This window comes from Apostichopus japonicus, chromosome 23 (assembly GCF_037975245.1).
Source record: "Apostichopus japonicus isolate 1M-3 chromosome 23, ASM3797524v1, whole genome shotgun sequence".
Classification (NCBI taxonomy): domain Eukaryota; kingdom Metazoa; phylum Echinodermata; class Holothuroidea; order Aspidochirotida; family Stichopodidae; genus Apostichopus; species Apostichopus japonicus.
This window is the reverse complement of record NC_092583.1, coordinates 844,255-863,022: the sequence shown is the minus strand read 5'-3', so window position 1 is coordinate 863,022 and position 18,768 is coordinate 844,255. Positions and strand designations below refer to the sequence as shown.

Below are 18,768 nucleotides of genomic sequence, written 5' to 3'. Positions count from 1 at the left end.
AACATACTGTAAAGACTCACATAAACAAATTTATGGAAACATGAGAAATGCATACACCCTATTAGAACAGTGCTTATTGTGTACCGCTATGCGCTCGAATCTCTTAGCATTCACCATTCGCTTTCTACGTTCACCTCCAATCGTCATATATTTTTTCCCCTTCATTTTTGTCTATATTCCAAGTTTTGAGATTTAGGGGGTATGGTTGCGGGGTGGTTTACTAGGGGATGGGAAGGTGTCTGCAGGGGACACAAATGTTGAGTTAGGCCAGAAGGGAGTTTACGGGGAGGGTCTTGCAGGGATGACTAGGGACAATTACGTATATGATAATTCTTTAAATTGTATATTGTTATCTTATGTAACGTAAGTACAGTTACATGGTTTATTTGTGTGTGCAACCTTTGTTTTATTGCATGCATTGTTCATTATTATTTTTTTTTTCTTATTGTCTTTGTACGGGGAGTCTGCTTCGTAAGAGCCTCGGCTTTCTCAGACCTCCTCCACGTACTTGTCACATAAATTTTCTTCTATTATTGTGTAATAATTTTTTAATATTTTAATATAAATTTCTAATATTGTGTAAATTTTGAATGTGGAAACAAATATATGAAATGTACTGATCATTTGTGGATCATCCTCATAATACGTACACCAGTGATGCATGGGCCCTGACCACACACATATAGCTATTTATCCTTACCGTCCTCACTCATGCATGCACCCCTTCCCCTTTTATCCAACACTCTCCTGGCGAAGTGACGTTTTTACTTCCTCGTAAACAAACGGCACCAATTTTATGACCTCAAAACTATCCGTGCATGATTAATTTACATTTTGATCGATCTCTGTATAAATAAATTTCCATATCAATAGAATTCACCCTTTGCGTACTCAAGCATGATGAGCTGGGAGCGGGCAGGCGCGTACACGTGTACATACGTGTACACACATTGCAAGGTTCGATATAATTGTCTTCAAATTTGACTTGTATAAAATAAAACCAGTGGCCGCTGATAATCAGAAACGGATATTTTGTGTCTGTTACATGTGATCATCGAACAATCAACAACTTCGTGATTAAATCGTTGCAAATTAACAGCTGAAACTATTTGCATAATGAATATCTTCAAAGTTTATTTATCAGTGATCTTCGGTTCGTTGCTAACGGTGATTTCTTGTGAAGTTGAAGGTTTTTCAAGGTATACTGTTGTAGAAGAGGCAGAAACTTGTGAAGAAAAAACCAAAGATGGAGATTATCTCGTCATCAGCTATACAGGAGAGTACACAGACGATGGCGAAAAATTTGATGATTCGTAAGTTGAAAGTCAAAATTTATATGTAAATAGGAATGTAGTCTGCTATGTAAGCTGAGATGTGACCGAAGTTGTAAGTTGGAGTATCACTCCCACAGGGAGTGACTTATTATTCACATTTTCTTAGCATTTGTAAAGGCTCTGAGTTTTTTCACTCTCAATCCTTTCTAGAAAACTGTTAGGTTATCTTACGATATCTTACAACCCATCAGAAAAAGAAAAAAGAACGAACCAAGAGCTATACGCCTTTACAATTGTATAGCAACTTGTCCATTTTGTGATGCGATACTGGATAAATTATTCCAAGATATGTATAGCCCATAGGCGGGCCGAAACTTTGTCCCGCTAAGAAAGATTCAAAGTATTGGTACTAGTTCAGCGAGAATAATTTCCATATACCTTGGCTAATTAGTACCAGATACTATAACCAGTCCTACCGTTCCCTTCTAATGGAAACGAAGTTTAATATGTATTATTAACATTGTGAAATAAATAACCGCAGGATTTCCAACAAGCTTGGACACACTGTTCATGTCTAGCTATGCCTGTGGGGCATGGGCAAATATGGAGGGGATATGGGCTGGGCAATCTAATATAAAGAGTACTGTATTATCATTTTCATAATTAATAGTTGAAGAAATATTTTGAGTACAAATACTATAGGGTTTAGTGATGTAAATGTTCCCAGACCCTCCCCAGCTCTCGATGCCACTATGACTTAGTCATGTCAATAACCACCCTATCCAAGAACTACTGTAACGGTCTTAAATACCACATGTAGCTTGAGTTAAATACAATGCAGTTCCAACCGGCTTTGCCTCATAATTCCAACACTATTGCCTCATAGCATTCTCAAGCACACATACACAACAGATTGCTAACTATGTATGTAAGGCTGATTTAAGGTCAATGTAGTTATGTGTGTTTGTCTTGTAAGAGAACTAGTTTTCTTGTCGAAATTTGATTATGTTTGCTGCAGCTAGTTAACATATCATTTATGACAGCAATCCATTAAGAAGTAGTGCATTGCATAGACATAATTGTCTTTTGCATGGACATTGTTTTTATTGTATAGTGTAGTAGACTACTTAGACATGCTTTGATTTACATAGACATTTTGCTTTTTTCTTTCAGTGAAACCAAAGGTGATCCATTTTATTTCAAGCTGGGAGACCAGAAAGTCATGAGTGGTTGGGAGAAAAGCCTTCAAGACATGTGTGTTGGAGAAATACGAGAAATTTACATCTCTGGCCAAGAAATTGACGGTCACCAAAACTCAGGTACATACATGTGATATAAAGTACTGTTTGTGTGACCCAAGACAATAACAATATGATCTGTAATAATACATGCAGGGATGTGCCCACGCTGGGCGGCCCCGCCCAGCACTAAAAATTACCACCCAGCACTGTCTTAAAAATCGTTATTTTCATCTAAAATCCCGACATTCCTAACAATATGTTCAACGTAAATTGGGCCTAGCCTATACCAAAATCAAACAGACTAATAATGCATCAGTAACGCATGCGAGAAACATTACTTACGGCTCTCAATCGGTCCATTGTAAAATCTCTTTGAAACAAACTAATAACTTTTACCAGTTACGTAATATATTTCCCTCAAAAATATTAAAAAATGTTAATTGTAAGCAAAACTAGTACTTGTGTATGTGCTTAAAAAGCTTCACAAGTGCCAGCATTTAGACCCCTCCCCCAGGACGGCGATCAGTTTACCCAGCACTCAGGAAATCCTGGGCACATCCCTGTACATGTATAATGCAAACTTACATGTAAAATGCTAAATCTAATACTTTGTGTCCACCTTTCAGAATAAGTCATTTTGAAAAATGCTGAGTTCAATTAAACTGGGATGGATAATACACATTTAACATATATGGTCCTTATGTACGTCTGGAGGCTGGATTTCAAACTTTAATTTGAATGTTGTTTAAAGCTTTACCAACATTGTGCAGGTTGCCACTTTTCATATCAATGATATTGCAAATGACAACAAAACAAGCATTTTAATATCTTTGATTTGCACAAGGACACCTAACATTAAGTAGCTTAAGATTAGTTGGCAATTCTTCCAAAGCAATTGAAAATTATTCAAAACAATCTTGTAATCAATCAAGCTAAGAAACCTTTAAAGGAAGGTTAATGAGGGATTAACCAACAAATTTGATGTAATCCTCAAAATTTTACCCTCCCAGACAATTTTTAACAGCAGGCATATTTAAGAGCAAAATTTCAAATGTTTTTACCTTACTATTTAAATAAACATTGGCTAGAAAAGCTAATGATCTATTTCATGTAGAAGAATTTACTCTCAGGCAGCATATGACCATGTGCAGTATTTAAATGTATGATTAGTAAACTGTTGCAAAGTTGACACACTTTTCTTTTAATTCTAAAATTTAATTTTCCCAACCTTTGTTAACTTTTCAATATTGCAACTCTCTCACCTAAATAATGTTGTTTTGGCCTTACTTACGCAGGTGCCGTCGTTCCCGACGAGAGCAGAGGAGAGGTGTTCTACAGGATTGAGCTACTCAAGATCCTAGACAAACCACCAACACCAAACTTATTTAAGAAAATGGACTTTGATGGGGATAAGCAAATCTCCAAGAAAGAGGTTTGTACTTCATGTACATAATAAGAAGCAAAATCAGCGTGTCTTTATCTTGTACAAAAGTTTGTGTTTACCAATAATAAGTCACTTGATGAATTTATGTTGTTGAAAAGGGTTTGGTTTTCTTTAATATCCCCAATCCCCCTCCCGGCCCATGCCTATCCAACAAACATTTGAGAAAGTAGACAGAAACTATCCTTGGAAGGTAAGTTGCACAATCCATCACTTCCCTGTCAGACAACTCTGTTTCTTGTTAGTTGTGTAGGACATTATTAACAGCTTTGTTTTTTACATCACTACTCGTCATACTAATTCCATTGGTGCCATCTCATCTCACTGACATAATGTGCAAGGTCACTTAAAAATAAAATAACTTAAAAATAACATAAGTTGCTTTACGTCTCTTGTGACCCAATTAAAAAAGCACTGATCGTTTGAAAACAATGGCTATTGAATGAGCCAAAGTGTAAGAAAATCTCCCAATGCTGGGTCACAAGCAGTTAATATTATTTTGCCAATTTCTGTTTTCTTTGGCAGATGAAAGCATTCTTCTCAGCCCAAGGGCTAGGAGGGCTAAAGGAAGAGGAAAGTTTGGATTCTGCTGTTGAGAATATATTTGACTTTCAGGATAAAGATAAGGATGGCATGATTTCCCATGAGGAATTTCCTGGGCAAAAGCATGACGAGTTGTGATGTAAATATCTTTTTTTTAATGTTGTCAAAAGTTTTAATTCATATATATATATATATATATAAAAAATGTATCAGGGAACAAAACCTGTCACCAAACTCCACCAAACATGCAACATTGGCAGGTATTTTAGTCACCTACTTTGGAGGGTTTGGGAAGGTTGCCATCTTCACATTGTGATATTGAATTAAATATTTCATAACAGTTTAATAATGCAGTTGTAAACCAAATATTTATCATTTGTTTAGTATCAAAAAATGTGTAAATGGTGCATAACTTGCATAGGATGACATAGAATTCCTAACAAATGTAAAATGCAACTTTCAAGGTGGGTTGGGGTTCATTTATTCACACAATTTTTCTCCACCCCAGGTTTTCTCCATTTTTAATGAAAACATACATATTATTTTAACCACCCCCCCCCTCTCCAAAATATATAATAATAACATGATTCAAGGATATTTTGCAGTCTTCCTTTGCAAGTGACTAGTCAGTCTCTTTCACAATGTTGATGGTGGCAATAATAAGAGTTATGAAAACTCACATGCCTGTCACCTAGCATAGTGCTTAGGATGTATGAAAGATTGCACAGCTAATCTTACTATTCAACAGAAGTAAAAGAAAATATTTAACTCTCAGAAGCAATTTTTTCATGTTGAATATCTGTGATGAACTAATTTATTAATTTCCATAAAAATTGATTTCTTTTAAAAGAAGCTTGCTCAGCCACCCATTTGCTGAGCCACCCAAGAAAACTTCATTTTAACTTACAATGCTAAATATTTTCTTTCATTTCCTACAGCTGCTTGACTTTGTCAATACTGGGGCGGTTGGAGGTCTTGAGAGGCACGGTACAGTGGAAGATGCAGTTAATGTTATATTTAAAGGCCAGGATGAGGATGAGGATGGCTTCATTTCTTTTGAGGAATTTTCCGGACCAAAACACGATGAGCTGTAGCAGTTTTTTTGCTCAATCTCTGTTAACGAAATATATACATGTTTGTAGAAAAACCATGAATTTTGTGTCAATTTTGTAGACCTAACAACTTGATTATTACATAAACTCATACCGTAGGAAATCATCGAATTATTTAGCAAAGTGGTCGTGTGTGTTTTATCTTCCTTTTTAAAACTTACTTTATATTTGTATTATTTTATTGCGAGTGTGAGGAATGTGATGATCAAGACATCCACTGGGAATAATTTATCCACATCGCAAACTGGTCAAATCATAATACAAGTTCAACGAAGTGTAGCAATATTTGAAACAAAGAAACCGTAACTTTTTAATTCATAGCCTAATTTTTTAATTCATATACAAAATTCATAGCCTTGAAGCTGCTAAACAAAAATCGAACCCCAAATTAATCCCTGATTTGTGGATCAGCATGTGTTAGTGTTAAAATGTAGGGGGTTATGATAGGAGGGCCATGTGCTCTCTGTAGACAGAAAGGCCTTACTCCAAAGATGGAAATGATCAAGTTAACTTTCAGCAAATTCATGCAAATCCAGCTAAATCAAAGATAGATCATTGTAGGGCTCTTTTTTTCTTCCAGCAAGTACCGTGTTTTCCTCAAGTACCTTGTCAAACCACTTTTTGTTGACGTCCATTCTACATTCTGGTAGAGCATCGTTTCATGTACACAGTGACTGAATGTTATTTTTTGCAAAGCACTTTAATTTTTTAATTTTTATATATTAGTTAACAAGGTTTGATATTTAATTTCAACGTTGACGTCTTTCTCCTTTAAACCTGAAATGCTTTAGTTGAAATGATGGAATTGGGTTGTTCTTAACTTCTAACTTATATCTATAAGCTTTATCGACGCAAAGAAGGCCTGTGCCTATTTCTAAATAATAAGTACAGGGTAACAGGTGCAGTCTTCACTGAAATATCAGTAAATTGGTCCTCAGTAAATTAGTCCTTCAAGGTTTAGGTTCAGTTGGTTTCAAATACAGATGTTTGCAATTGTGGAGATGAAAGATGGTCAAATTAACTCAAGTCGTCTTACTCAATTTCCTCAAGTGAAAAACAGTGGTGTTTGAAAGTCAACATGCCATTTAACTTCATCTTTGTCTTTAATGGCACATTTACTTAAAAAAATGGGTGTTCCATAATTCACAATCATTCTGTTCATATCAAGGAGTTGTGTCCTTATTGATGATATTCAGCTGCAGAGAAAAATTGCAACGAGAATTTTGTTTTATTGAAGACTATTTTGCAGAGGTTGATCCAGGCAGAAGGCTAGGGGGCCCAGGCATCCCTTTCTGAAAATGTTTATCGAATGAAAAAGTAACAAAGATAATTTGTGGAAAAAAAATGGCAGTGAAAAAAAATCATTATTTAGTTTTCATGCAACATTGTTTTGATAATATGTTTAGTATATACTGACTGTTTTCTAGCCCCCCCCCCTGCCCTTCTGAGACATCCTGGATCCTCCAGTGTTTTGGTACCTTTTGTTATTTCTACTTTTTGTACACTGTAGTTTATGCCACTTATGTTATGGCACCAAGTGCATTCCATGCAAGTCTTTCATTTGTTTTTTGCTCATTTGAATTATGCTATTTACAAAATTACTTTCTATGTCTTAGTATACACATTTATATATATATCATCTGTCAATATCGTCAGTGTTTACTGTTATTCTCAGCATTTAATGTATTCATGATAGAGGCAGTATACCAAATATCATGCCTTCCTTTTGTCATTAAAATGGATAGAAGCCATTTCTTGTGTTGGGTTTTTTTCTTCTTTTTTCGTGTGAACTGATTCTTTTGTAGTTTTGTATATCATCCTCAGTTAAATATTCTTTCTTGTCCTTTCCTTAATATGGAATTAGCTGCCTTTTTGACAGGAAACCTAACAGGAAAGAAACGGTATAATGGTCCCCCTCTTTCAGACAAGAGTTGGATGGTCCATGTGTCCTTCATTCCCGACCTTCCACCAACCTCCCCCTTCCTCCCTCCATCCTTTACACCTCCCTCAAGTTGGGAACTTATTTCTTCAACATCAGTGTCTCTTAGATATCCCTTAAAATTGTTAGGGACGCAAAATGTACATTAGTAACATCAGTAAAAATCTACAGCCAGAAACCTTAGGGGTTAACGTGATCCTGTCAAGTTCTTTTGCCCATCACAAGTCAACAAAAACTGAAGCTATGAGGACTTTCATGGTCACCACATTGGGCCGAATGTTTTGCATACTAAAAATTTCTTTTTAAGCGGTTTGACCCTGGAAATTCCTTGTCAGCTTTAGATGACAGTTCAGAGGTAATTATTTGCTGACTTGTAGAAATAAGGGCTAAGCATCTACATGATTTGTTTAATAAATACACAATTTTTGATATATAAATATAACATAAACATCCTTATGGAATGTTCATTCATAATTTCGAATATATGCCAGTTACAATATATGTTCAATAGTTATTTATAAATCGTTTTGTTAGCAACAATGAACTTGAAGCAAGTAAATGTGATGTCAGGGATGCACAATACGTTTAAAAAAGTAAACTTTTGCCTTTCAAATCAAGTGACGAATGTATTCTTGTAGTATTTAAGTTACGTTCCTCTTCGAATATAGCGAGTTTCAAAGCGAGTCAGTTCGGGTAGCGGGAATGTTGGGTTCCCTGTTCCTTTAATGTTGGGTTGTATGCATTCGCGATTAAACGCTGTAGACGAAAAGTTCTCTAGTTTTTGCTTTATTGGCGTTCATTGGCCCTTAGTCGTAACTTCGGATCTTTAACAACTCCAATAACGTGAACAAAGTTAGACCAACAAAAACACATACCCATGCTCATTCATGGTCCCTATTTCGCATAACGTTTATTTTCAAGTCTTAAAAAATAGTTTTAAATATATATCGCTTGGCCCAATTGTAGATATTTAGGCAAGTAAGGTACACACTACATATTGTTGACAGGGATATCACAAAACGTTCACAGGGTCTGCCTATTCAATATCGAATGTACATGTTGCTTAGTAACCAATGCCTCGAAGTTCCCACTGCGTACTGAATTGCGACTTGAATAACAAGTATCGTTAGGAAATAGGACTAAAGACTGATGTGCGGGTTGTACCGAAGTCGCAAAATCGTTTGGAGATTTCTGACTCAGACCCAATTTTGGTGCACTCGGTCGGTTAATTCATATAAGGGAACATTGAACATAATTTCTAACACTGTAACAGCTGAATTACAATTTGTAGCCCTAACCTTCGAAACCTTGGAAATTAGGCAGGGCCAATCCTAACAGGCAAAAAGTAAAGCCTAACCGTTTCATCACTCAGCATATTTAACCCAGCCTTAACCACAACATTAAAACTTTACTGTCTTTGACAAAAGTTGGGCTTCCGCCATTAATATTGCACAAAACTATCTTACTTCAGGAAACCAATGGATCATTTAAGTTGAACCCACAGTGGGACGCTCACCTGGCTAACTCCAAATGGCAGATGTGCAGGTAAGTTGCCCATCGAGCATTTCTTATTGTGACCGTCCCCAAAGATGTACATTGAATCTACACCTAATTTTAGAGGATTAAAGAGAAGTAGGCTAGGACCTGAGATAGGGGGTTTTAGTGCTGATAAAAGGAATACATATAATGATGTGATGTTCTAAATGTTCATGTCAACACTGGACTGGCTTGGCTACCTCTATTTCTAAAGCATGTAAAGTATTAATTTAGACCTACTTTCAGTGAAATTGATAGCTCTGAGACAAAAGTCGACTTTTTGTAAAGGGGATATAACCTGTAACAGACACTTAATTTCAGTGTGTCACACAGTTCACAATCAGAGCATGGGGGAAAGTATGCACATGTAGGCTACAGTATGTGTTATTGATATGAGGTTTGCATTTTCTTTTTCTTTCAGTATCACTCCAATAAAATCAACAAAGGAAAGAACCCAAACAATGTTGGTACCATCCTGCCTACTTTACCTGCAGTGAGTATTTGCATCAGTTTCATATACTGTAGGCCTATTAATTTGGTTATAAATCATTAAGGCATTGAAGACTCTCCCCAAACTGCCTGCCGCCATCTGCAAAGGTTAACTTTCCGTTGCTGCAAGTGAAGTTTTTTTTTGTGTCGCTACAAAATGCAGACAGTAATGAAACATGATACCTTGTTATCTTTTATCTAGACCTGAGATGTCCATCGCTGCTATGTACACTGTGTTCTGGGTACTGACCGTAGCTTTATGTATTGACTGTACACTAGTGTCTAATTACCGACGGGAGCAAGCTGTGTGTGTATTTTCTGGGATTGATGGTGGTGTCTAACACTTCTGTTACACCTAATTCCAAACTAGGTCAGATTACCGGCATGAGACATTTCTTTTTGGGCGAGTCTTCACACCCTTTAAAGTTTTGTGTTTTGGCAAATTTTTCAAAAAGTGAAAATTTCATTAATTTGCCCTGGAAGAGACCTTTGTTCAATGCAGCATACTATTCTCCGATTTTAATTCAGTTTCTATGGTGTTGAAATATTTCATTTGTATTTGATTAACATTAACCTTTTGCAGAGGAGGACCAAACCAGTATGGCAGGCCAATCCGCCATCTTTCATCCTGTCTGGAAGGCCTCCAGAGGACGAGGTGCGAGACCTTCCAATTATGTCAGAGTTGAGTCCCAGTAAGTTCACCATTACCATCTGTGATTACTATTAATGTCAAAAAAGGTTTAGACTAGAAAATCTTTTAAGTACTGTCAAGTGGAATGGTTAATTACCATCTCTTGATTTGGAGTTATGCAGAAAATTGTAATAATTTTGGAATAATAGTTTGAACAATAGTCAGGATGGAACTTGCTAGCTCTTTCAAGCTTGCTTTTAAATGCAACATGCTGCATTAAACAAACAAAATATTGCATTCTTTCTGAAGACTAGTGGCAAATAATATAGCATGCCAAGCCTAGATCTGTGGTTCATTCGTTCACAAAACTGGGATTTTGTTTTCTTCTGTACATTACTTTTGTGTCCCACTTCGAGCCACTTGTACTGACAGTATGAGCAGTATGAACATTATCATACTTCTATTGAAGTTAGGAACTGTTCATATTGCCAGTAAGAGTGCTTTGAAGCATGATATGGAAGGACAGGTGTAGAGTTGTATTAGCAGTAGAAAATTGTCCCTATTGGCTGCATGCATTATAAATGCATGAATATTCTCTATAATGTACATCACTCCCTTTTTTGTTTCAGGAGATTCAAAGAAGAAGAGAAGAACCAAGAGTTGGGAGGCAGAAGCTAATGGCGGAGCAGTCAGTAGCAGATCAAAAGGATTCTCTCATCCTAGAAAGGACAGAGAAAGCTTCAGAAATTCCCTCGTTAATATTATTATGTGAGTTAAAACTTAAAGGCTTTGAAGACTTGCCCCAAACTGCGTGCGGCCATCTGAAAAAGTTAACTCTCTGTTGCTTGCAAGTGATGGTTTGTTCGTGTCGCTACAAAATGCAGACAGTCGTGAAACATGATACCTTGTTATCTTTAGCTGGACCTGAGATGTCCATAGCTGTATCGTTTGTATACTGTGCTGTGGGTATTGACCACAGCTGTATGTACTGACTGTACATTAGTGTCTAATTACTGACGGTAGCAAGCTGTGTGTGTATTTTCTGGGATCGATGGTACAGTAGTGTTTAACATTTCTGTTACACCTCATTCGAAACTAGGTCAAATTACTGGCATTAAACCGGCACTCAAACAGTTAAATGTGACTGGTTATCTCATTGAAAGGTGCTTTTATAACCTGGATGTGTTTCTAAATTTGAACCTCTGGCATGATGGTGGGTGCCTGGTTTTATTGTCAGAAAGGTCAATAAACTTGTGAGCTGTTCAAGTTATTCCAAGAAATATGTTGCAGACGTAACAAAAATCAGAACTATAAAATGGTTTAAAAAGGAGACTTTAAGCAACTACAAAGACACTTTCAGTATGTGTCTTATAATCAAACTATAACGTAATAGTGAGTGATATACTGTATATTCAACTTCAGGAAATTGAAAAGAAGAGTATTTAGGCTGCAAAAGTGAAACACTGAATAAAACACTACGAAATGAAATATTCAGAGAACTAAGGGGAGAAACTAGTCTGCTGTGACTTCACTGTAGGAAATAGTAAATTAGTTTGATTAGTTAGTTAAAGGACAAATTCATGGTGCAGGTTGGAATAGGACAGTTATCTCTGAATGGAGTTTTGTTGTTTTCATCTCATTTTAATAGGCAAGAAGAGAAGCAGATGAACAGACCACCATCTGTTGAAGGAGAACTGCCTCCCATCTCAAGATCCTCTTCACCGACAGCTGCCGAGAAAGATATCTTGGTAAGAAAAACTGTCCCTCTTGGGATTTAGTTGATTTATAACACAAATGCAATAGTTGTTGTACAATGAAGCATATAATTTCAGTATATTTATAGAAATAAACTTCATAAACCTGAGAAATGCTACAGTACACAAAGTCTGAATGATAACCTATTCTACTGAATTACTGCTTTCCTTTTACAGAGATATTATTATTACATACACCATGGCATTGACACAGAGCATGTGGCACCCATGGAGGATTCTTGGTTGGAAAAAGTCCTCAAGTTGTTGGCACCAAGTTTGAAGGATGGTCATAACGAGACAATCGAGAACCTTTCCGATGAGATGAGGGAAGACTATCTTCTCAGTGTCAAGAAAGCCATAGGTAAGTCATTTGTCCCTTGTGAAACAAATATTAGGAGGAGGGTCAGACTTGGTTCTAGTCAAATCAAAAGATTTACAAAATGATTTCTTAAAAATCTGCTCCTGGGGAGTGGAAAGTTTAATTTATTATTTGAAATGTGCCTACAATATCATTGCTTTGATGCTACATATTAAGTAATGTATTGAAAATACCAATTTTTTTTGTACAGTGTTATATAGCTAGAGTACATAATTATGTATAAAAATGGTTGCACTGGATTTGAAAAGTATGAAGTGTCCAACCTTCCCCTACTCCCACCTCAACCTCCTTTTAAATGAACAAAATGCTAACCTGACGAGGAATTTTGAACTTTTAATTGATTCTGCTTTATTAAACGATAATCATCATATCGTTACTCTTGCTGTTCAGCATTGCTGATGTCCAATTTACCATCTTTATTCATTAACTGGTTATACCATAAACATAACATGAATATTCAAGAGGAAATATAAGAGAGTACAGCAAAAAGAGTATCCTAACACAGAATGTATAGTTACAATTTTCGAGTTTGGTGCCCTCTAGGACGATTCATCCAGGTACGGTCTTTATGCCTTAGTCTCCTTGATTGCAACTCTCGTACACAGTTGATTTTGTGCTGAGAGACCCCCGGGAGAAAGATGAGAAGAAGGCCACAGAAGTGCCACCACATCGGGCCGAGCTTGACGTGGTTCCTAAACCCTGGCACAAGTCATACCAGAATGCGTTGGAGACCACCAGGGATACCCTTAACATCACTAACCCCACCATGTTACAGGTCCTAGAGCTATGGCACGTCTCATTTGGGTATGTTAATAATACCTTTCATCTCATCATGTTATACTTGAGGTAGCACATTCCATATTAATTGCAAACTTGGTTCATCGATCTTTAGTAAATTGTACAGTACAAAGTACCAACGACAGTCAATTTACCCTCCTACCATCTTTTTTTCTCAAAATGTCTATCTAGAGAGCAATGAAACATTCCATTCAATTCTGAAAAATTTGATTGTCTCCCAAACAAGTTTTGCATTTTTGTGCAAAAAGTATCTTAGTGATAAGAAAATAATGTTTCTAAATTTAATAATATTTTTCATTTTATTTTTTCATTTTATTTATTCAGGAATCTGCGATTGGTGGATATCAAAGAATTTCAGCAAAAGACAGTATCTATGGAGCTAGCTACGTTCCAGAACCTCGTCATGAGACACATTGACTCGGCCAAAGAAAAACTACTCAAGAAGTAAGTGACACCATCATGAAACACTTGATATCCACGGTTCTTATTCACTTGATAGATACTAAAATTGCTTGGAATTGACTTTATTCCATTTGAATCTTTTCATTATTCAGTGTAAAGAATTGTGATAATCATAATGATCAATATAATCAATCTGGAAACATGACATTTCAAAATGAAATTTTGACTTAAATGACATTCAATGTTTTTCTTTCATCAACATTTATGTCAAAAAACAATTTGTGTGCTGAATTTATTCCTCATAACCTGCTGACATTGTAAACATCACTACTGTGTGTGTTTTTATTTAATGCACAAGACCCTCAATGTTTATGTCACTTCTTCTGCAGGTGGTTTCCAGAGGTTCAAAATATTTACTTCCAAGGCAACAGAAAGAAACTGGTCCCGAGCAACCACAACGGGGAGAAGCTGGAGGCATTCTTTAACTGTGCGGCTGCACTCATGACACATCAGCTACAGAGCCTGTGTCTGCTATCTATGGATGACTTTACTAATTTAATATGTCAACCACCGGTAAGTTTAAATACTCTTTGTAATATGCTTGAGCCGAAAATAAGTATTTGGAACAGCCTGTCTTGCCTGACATTTTGTCCCTGTCACTCCAGGCTTGCAAGTTTGTTTCTTACCATATTGCTTCCAATACTTGCTTTATAAGAAGACTACCATTGCATTACAGCTAGCATCCCTGGCAAAAGCAAATGCTACTCTAAACAACAACCCTAACATAAGGCTGGCCATCTGTCTGAAGATATAAAGCTGTGTGAAAATTTGAAATGTTGGCAAAAAGTTTTCAAATTCATCTGCAAATATCTCCTTCAAATTTTTGGTAACTTTATTTCAGACTTCGGTGCGAGCCTTTGAACACTCCGGGTTCATCATCCGCCTCATCCTAGAGGGAACTCAGATCAAGTTTGAGCCGACTTTTAGTGACTTTGAGATTGTCCTTCTCAACGTTTACGACGTCATGTTGAAGGCTGTTGGAGTCGTACCTCGAGTAGAGACCAAGCTACTCTCTGATTTGGTATGGACTTCTTACTTCTCTGCATGTTTGTTTAGCCTATAAAGAGTTTGATTTAGTTAGCCATTGGTGTATGTTTTTTTCTTCTTTTTTTTTGTACAGCTTTTTGAGAAGGTTCTTGCCTATTTTTGCCTATGTAGCCCCTATGACATCCTCAATCTGTCAAGTTATATACAAAAAAAACATTTTGTGGTCTTGTTACTCTAGTGCCCCTATATCTATAGTTATCCTAAGTTTAAATGCAAATGTGAGATAAAGAGTTCTAAATTTGGGCCAATTTTGAACATTATGTATAATATGAGGTGTATGTATCAAACTATGGAGTCATTAAATAACTTTTTTTCGTAGGCATTAATATCAGGGTTTTGTCACAGCATCTATCTTTTAAAAGTGTAGGTTTCATAAATATTAAATCTGTAAATGGATACTGCTAATGGCTGCAGTGAAAACTTCTGAACTTGTTATGAGACTGCAAAGGCAAAACCACTTGACAACGAGTCGTTCAACAGCTTTAAGTAAGATCCAGTCAAATTCAGTCTGACATTGACAGCAACTAAACAGACTGGGGAAGACATGGGTGGGGGAGGGGGGGGTGAGAGGAGGACAGAAGGGGGGCACAACTGGAGTTAAACCAACCAGTTTTTGTACTCTTTATTATATGATTCTTGAAGTTGAACCCTCTGCTGTCTTTGAGAATAACTTTGTCTCTCTTTTCGAAACAGTCAGAGTCTAAGGCAAAGGCTGTGCTTCGACCAATCATATTGGAGGAGATCCTGACCAATCACAAGCAAATGATCAAGGACTTGATTGCAGAGGAAAGCACTAAACCGCAATCGCACATCAAGAATTTTGACCGATACAGCTTCTTGATCACCAAGCAGGTTTGTTGTTGATGTTTACCTGGGCTAGATAACCACTTAAGTATCTGCTTTCTCTATCATTTTTAGGTGGGGGCAGGGGGGGGGCAAGGGGGAGGGTAAAGGTGAGATTTGGTTGTTACAAAGTTTACTAGTTTTTAATATTGAGTTGCGTCCCAGTTATCTTTCACATCATTACTGGAATTGATCAAGTAAAAGCATTAGTTTGGTTTTTCCTGAAGGTTTCGGGCAACAAGTGTTGTCACCATTCTTGATCATCGAGTACAATCCCTTACAGGCAGTGTTCTAACAAAACACAAATATCTTAAAGTTCCATTCCCTTGATTGTTTTGTGTGAAACTTTTTTCGATTGTATTGGTGAATAAGTGCTGGAAACAGCAGGAAATTAAAACACAAGCCAAGAAATGATGTCACTGCCCTGGTTATTACTCATTTACTCATCCCTTTGTGTTTGTTATCTGCTAAACCTCCTTACATACATCACATCATATCCTCTTCAAATAACTTTAAATGTTGAATACAAATCATAGTATCATATATGCCATTACCCATCCTGTGCAGCATAACTTAGATATAAGAAACAGAATATAATGAACTGCTTCTCTCTTATGATCCAGTCGATCACTCGATCAAGTGATCTGCTTGTCTATCCCTCTGATGTCATATCATTCGGGGTACTCGATAGGTACATGCTCTCACTAATCTTTGTATTTGGTTTCATTGACAGGCCGAGGCTGATGTGGATGCTTTCATGGCCGAGGAACACAATTTTGAAGATTACGCTAAAGAAGTACAGAAATACAAAGAACTGATGGACGAGATCTTGTACAACACCAGAAAGGTGAGAAAACAGTAAAGTATTGATCTGTGATAACATTCATGGTTAGCCACATGGTACAGTAGCAGTAGTGGTAGTAGTAGTAGTGGTAATGGTATTAGTAGTAGTAGTAGTAGTGGTAGTGGTAGTAGTAGTAGTAGTGGTAGTGGTAGTACTAGTAGTGGTAGTGGTATTAGTAGTAGTAGTGGTAGTAGTAGTAGTGGTACTAGTGGTAGTGGTGGTAGAAGTGGTAGTAGTAGTAGTAGTAGTAGTAGTAGTAGTGGTAGTGTTAGTAGTAGTAGTAGTAGTGGTAGTAGTAGTAGTGGTAGTAGTAGTAGTAGTAGTAGTAGTGATAGTAGTAGTAGGTAGTAGTAGTATTAGTAGTAGTAGTTGAGAATACTGAGCCTATTCAGAATACCTGTATCTATCTGTTAGCCAGTTAAGCTTTCTGTCTGTCAGTATGTGCAGATGTCTGTGCTTATGTTTACTTATTTATGTAGGTGTTGCCAAATCACTTGTTCATCTGTTCTTTAAGAGTTTCTCACATATATCCATAGACAGTGGTGTGTTTAATATTTTCATGAAGAATGTTGTCAATAAAGTTGATGTAACATATATAACAGGCATTTGCTAAACAGTTTTGGTGCAAGACATATTGGTAGTTGGGTTATTTACCAATCGTTGGTAATATTGTTTAGTTATGGCTTGAAAGTCGGTGTACAAGAATGTTAATGGCTGTCCACAATCATTTGAGGTCATTATTGGGTGTACATGTCGGGTGTGGTATGATCGTTTGAACAATGATGTTCCAGTCATTAATTTGATGCCAACAGAGGTAACTTACATGAGGAGACATGATTTCGTTTTGCGTATCAAGATGAGGCGCAGTTTTATTAAAAGCTCCGTTTGTGTACTCCCATTTGTGCTACCTTTGTTGATAGTAAGCTTAAGGAATGCCACATTTAAATGTTTTCCTTTAGTTTATGTTAGCATTTAAAAGTCCTTGTAATGATTTAGAGACACATTTCTAATCTGTATTTAGTTGTTTAGCCTTGCCTACTTATCTGTTAACTTATTCATTAGTTTCTCCATTACCCCTCCCTCATCACCCCCCCCCCCCAACCTCCTCCTTCCCACTTCCCCTCAAACTTTGACCATTGCTTCATTATAAAACTAATCAGAATCCAAAGTCAGTTCAATTCTGTTGCCAGTTTTGTGGCTATTTTGGATAGCTTTGAAATATAGGAATATTGATTTGGCAAAATCTTTTTTTATTGTTCAAGTGTTTAACCTCTCCTATGTCAGTCTCAGCACTTTCATGAGATAAGTGTTTAGGGGGCCTCAGTTTCTCTCGATCAGACTTCGTCATATTTAGTAAGCTGCATTTAAAGTCACCATTGTTTCACTGGGAATGCAAAAGTGACATTTTATCCACTTTAATATCTATTAACATTTACATAATTGATATTAAATGCTGATAATTCAAAACTTACGATTAGCAACAAAAACTCTCATTTTTCAACGTGGGTAATATATGAAACTTTCAACCACCTATCAGAAATGAACGTTCCCATTAAATCATTGCTGAACGCAACGGATCATCAGAGTTTTGAACTTGAAAATGTAATTTTGTGATATAACATGTAATCATCATCTAATGTTAAAGTAAGCCCATGTTTTCTCTATCCTGGATGTTTCTCAATAGGATGGTGTGGATATTCAGAAGGTTTGTATTTAACTTCCCGCATGATAATTCACTATCACCAGTTTGACATTCACCTATTCCTTGATCTATCACCTCAAAGGTGGGATTAATTCCAATTATAATTAATTCCTGAAAATGACAAGAATTAAAATTTAAAGTTACGAGTGATGCACCCTGTATGTTTAGTACTTGGTAATGCAACTAGTATAATTAATTTCCTGACTGTACAATCCTGGCCAATGGATCTGCAACAAATTTGGTATGGATTTTTGGTATTTTTTTAAATTATTTATCAACTGCTCAAACTTTTTTGGGCATTTTGACCAGGACACAAAAATGCATAAAACTTGTCTTGGGTCATGTACTAGGCTTTGCTTGCCTGTTCATGCAAAAACTTAAACCTGAGTCTCATCTGGTTTGGATTCAGAACAACCATTTCACCTATTGATTGAGTCAGAATTTGAATTCTGTATATATACTGTGACATGGGTAGTCTAGCATTGATTGTACCTTAATATAGGCCAATGTTCATAGATTTGAGGTTCAACTGTTCTGAATATTGAAAGGATCATTGAATCATACGGGTGTCAGCTTGGAATTGCTGGGCTGGAATTGATCCCATCAGAAAAAAAATACAAAGTCCAATCAGCACTGCACGTATCTTTAGAATTTCATCCTTTTTTTAGGGTTATTTTTCAAAACATCTAAAGTTAGTCCTACTAATTTACACTTTTTCACCTTATTTTGTTGT

General features: G+C 36.5%; 2 protein-coding genes across 4 annotated transcripts in view; both read left to right on the top strand.

Moving 5' to 3' along the window:
- Positions 1 to 920: 920 nt before the first annotated feature.
- On the top strand, positions 921 to 5,926 carry LOC139964550 (peptidyl-prolyl cis-trans isomerase FKBP14-like). 2 transcript variants are annotated; one of them, XM_071966199.1, is made up of 5 exons: positions 931 to 1,313; positions 2,448 to 2,593; positions 3,811 to 3,947; positions 4,482 to 4,638; positions 5,438 to 5,582. In XM_071966199.1, the coding sequence occupies exons 1-4, from the start codon at positions 1,117 to 1,119 to the stop codon at positions 4,635 to 4,637; spliced, it is 636 nt and encodes a 211-aa protein (XP_071822300.1). In that variant the 5' UTR covers positions 931 to 1,116; the 3' UTR covers position 4,638; positions 5,438 to 5,582. The 2 variants fall into 2 exon arrangements, with proteins under 2 accessions (XP_071822301.1, XP_071822300.1); XM_071966200.1 differs by lacking the exon at positions 4,482 to 4,638 and having other exon boundaries at positions 921 to 1,313; positions 5,438 to 5,926.
- Positions 5,927 to 8,635: 2,709 nt separating this feature from the next.
- The window catches only part of LOC139964548 (dynein axonemal heavy chain 7-like), a 77,694-nt gene continuing 67,561 nt past the window's right edge, over positions 8,636 to 18,768 (top strand). Inside the window, exons 1-12 of one of the 2 annotated variants that reach the window (XM_071966196.1) lie at positions 8,636 to 9,095; positions 9,508 to 9,579; positions 10,159 to 10,267; positions 10,836 to 10,974; positions 11,855 to 11,954; positions 12,138 to 12,321; positions 12,945 to 13,143; positions 13,462 to 13,581; positions 13,929 to 14,112; positions 14,441 to 14,620; positions 15,340 to 15,498; positions 16,223 to 16,336. In XM_071966196.1, coding sequence (XP_071822297.1) covers positions 9,081 to 9,095; positions 9,508 to 9,579; positions 10,159 to 10,267; positions 10,836 to 10,974; positions 11,855 to 11,954; positions 12,138 to 12,321; positions 12,945 to 13,143; positions 13,462 to 13,581; positions 13,929 to 14,112; positions 14,441 to 14,620; positions 15,340 to 15,498; positions 16,223 to 16,336 — 1,575 coding nt within the window. In that variant the 5' untranslated portion in view covers positions 8,636 to 9,080. Of the gene's footprint in view, positions 9,096 to 9,507; positions 9,580 to 10,158; positions 10,268 to 10,835; positions 10,975 to 11,854; positions 11,955 to 12,137; positions 12,322 to 12,944; positions 13,144 to 13,461; positions 13,582 to 13,928; positions 14,113 to 14,440; positions 14,621 to 15,339; positions 15,499 to 16,222; positions 16,337 to 18,021; positions 18,039 to 18,768 lie in introns of those variants that run through there. The other variant, XM_071966197.1, reaches the window with a different exon arrangement.

Coding starts and splice junctions, on each gene's coding strand:
- LOC139964550 (XM_071966200.1), top strand. CDS start 1,117: ATGAATATCTTCAAAGTTTATTTATCAGTGATCTTCGGTTCGTTGCTA. Junction 1,314..2,447: donor GGCGAAAAATTTGATGATTC/GTAAGTTGAAAG, acceptor TTTTTCTTTCAG/TGAAACCAAAGGTGATCCAT. Junction 2,594..3,810: donor TGACGGTCACCAAAACTCAG/GTACATACATGT, acceptor TTACTTACGCAG/GTGCCGTCGTTCCCGACGAG.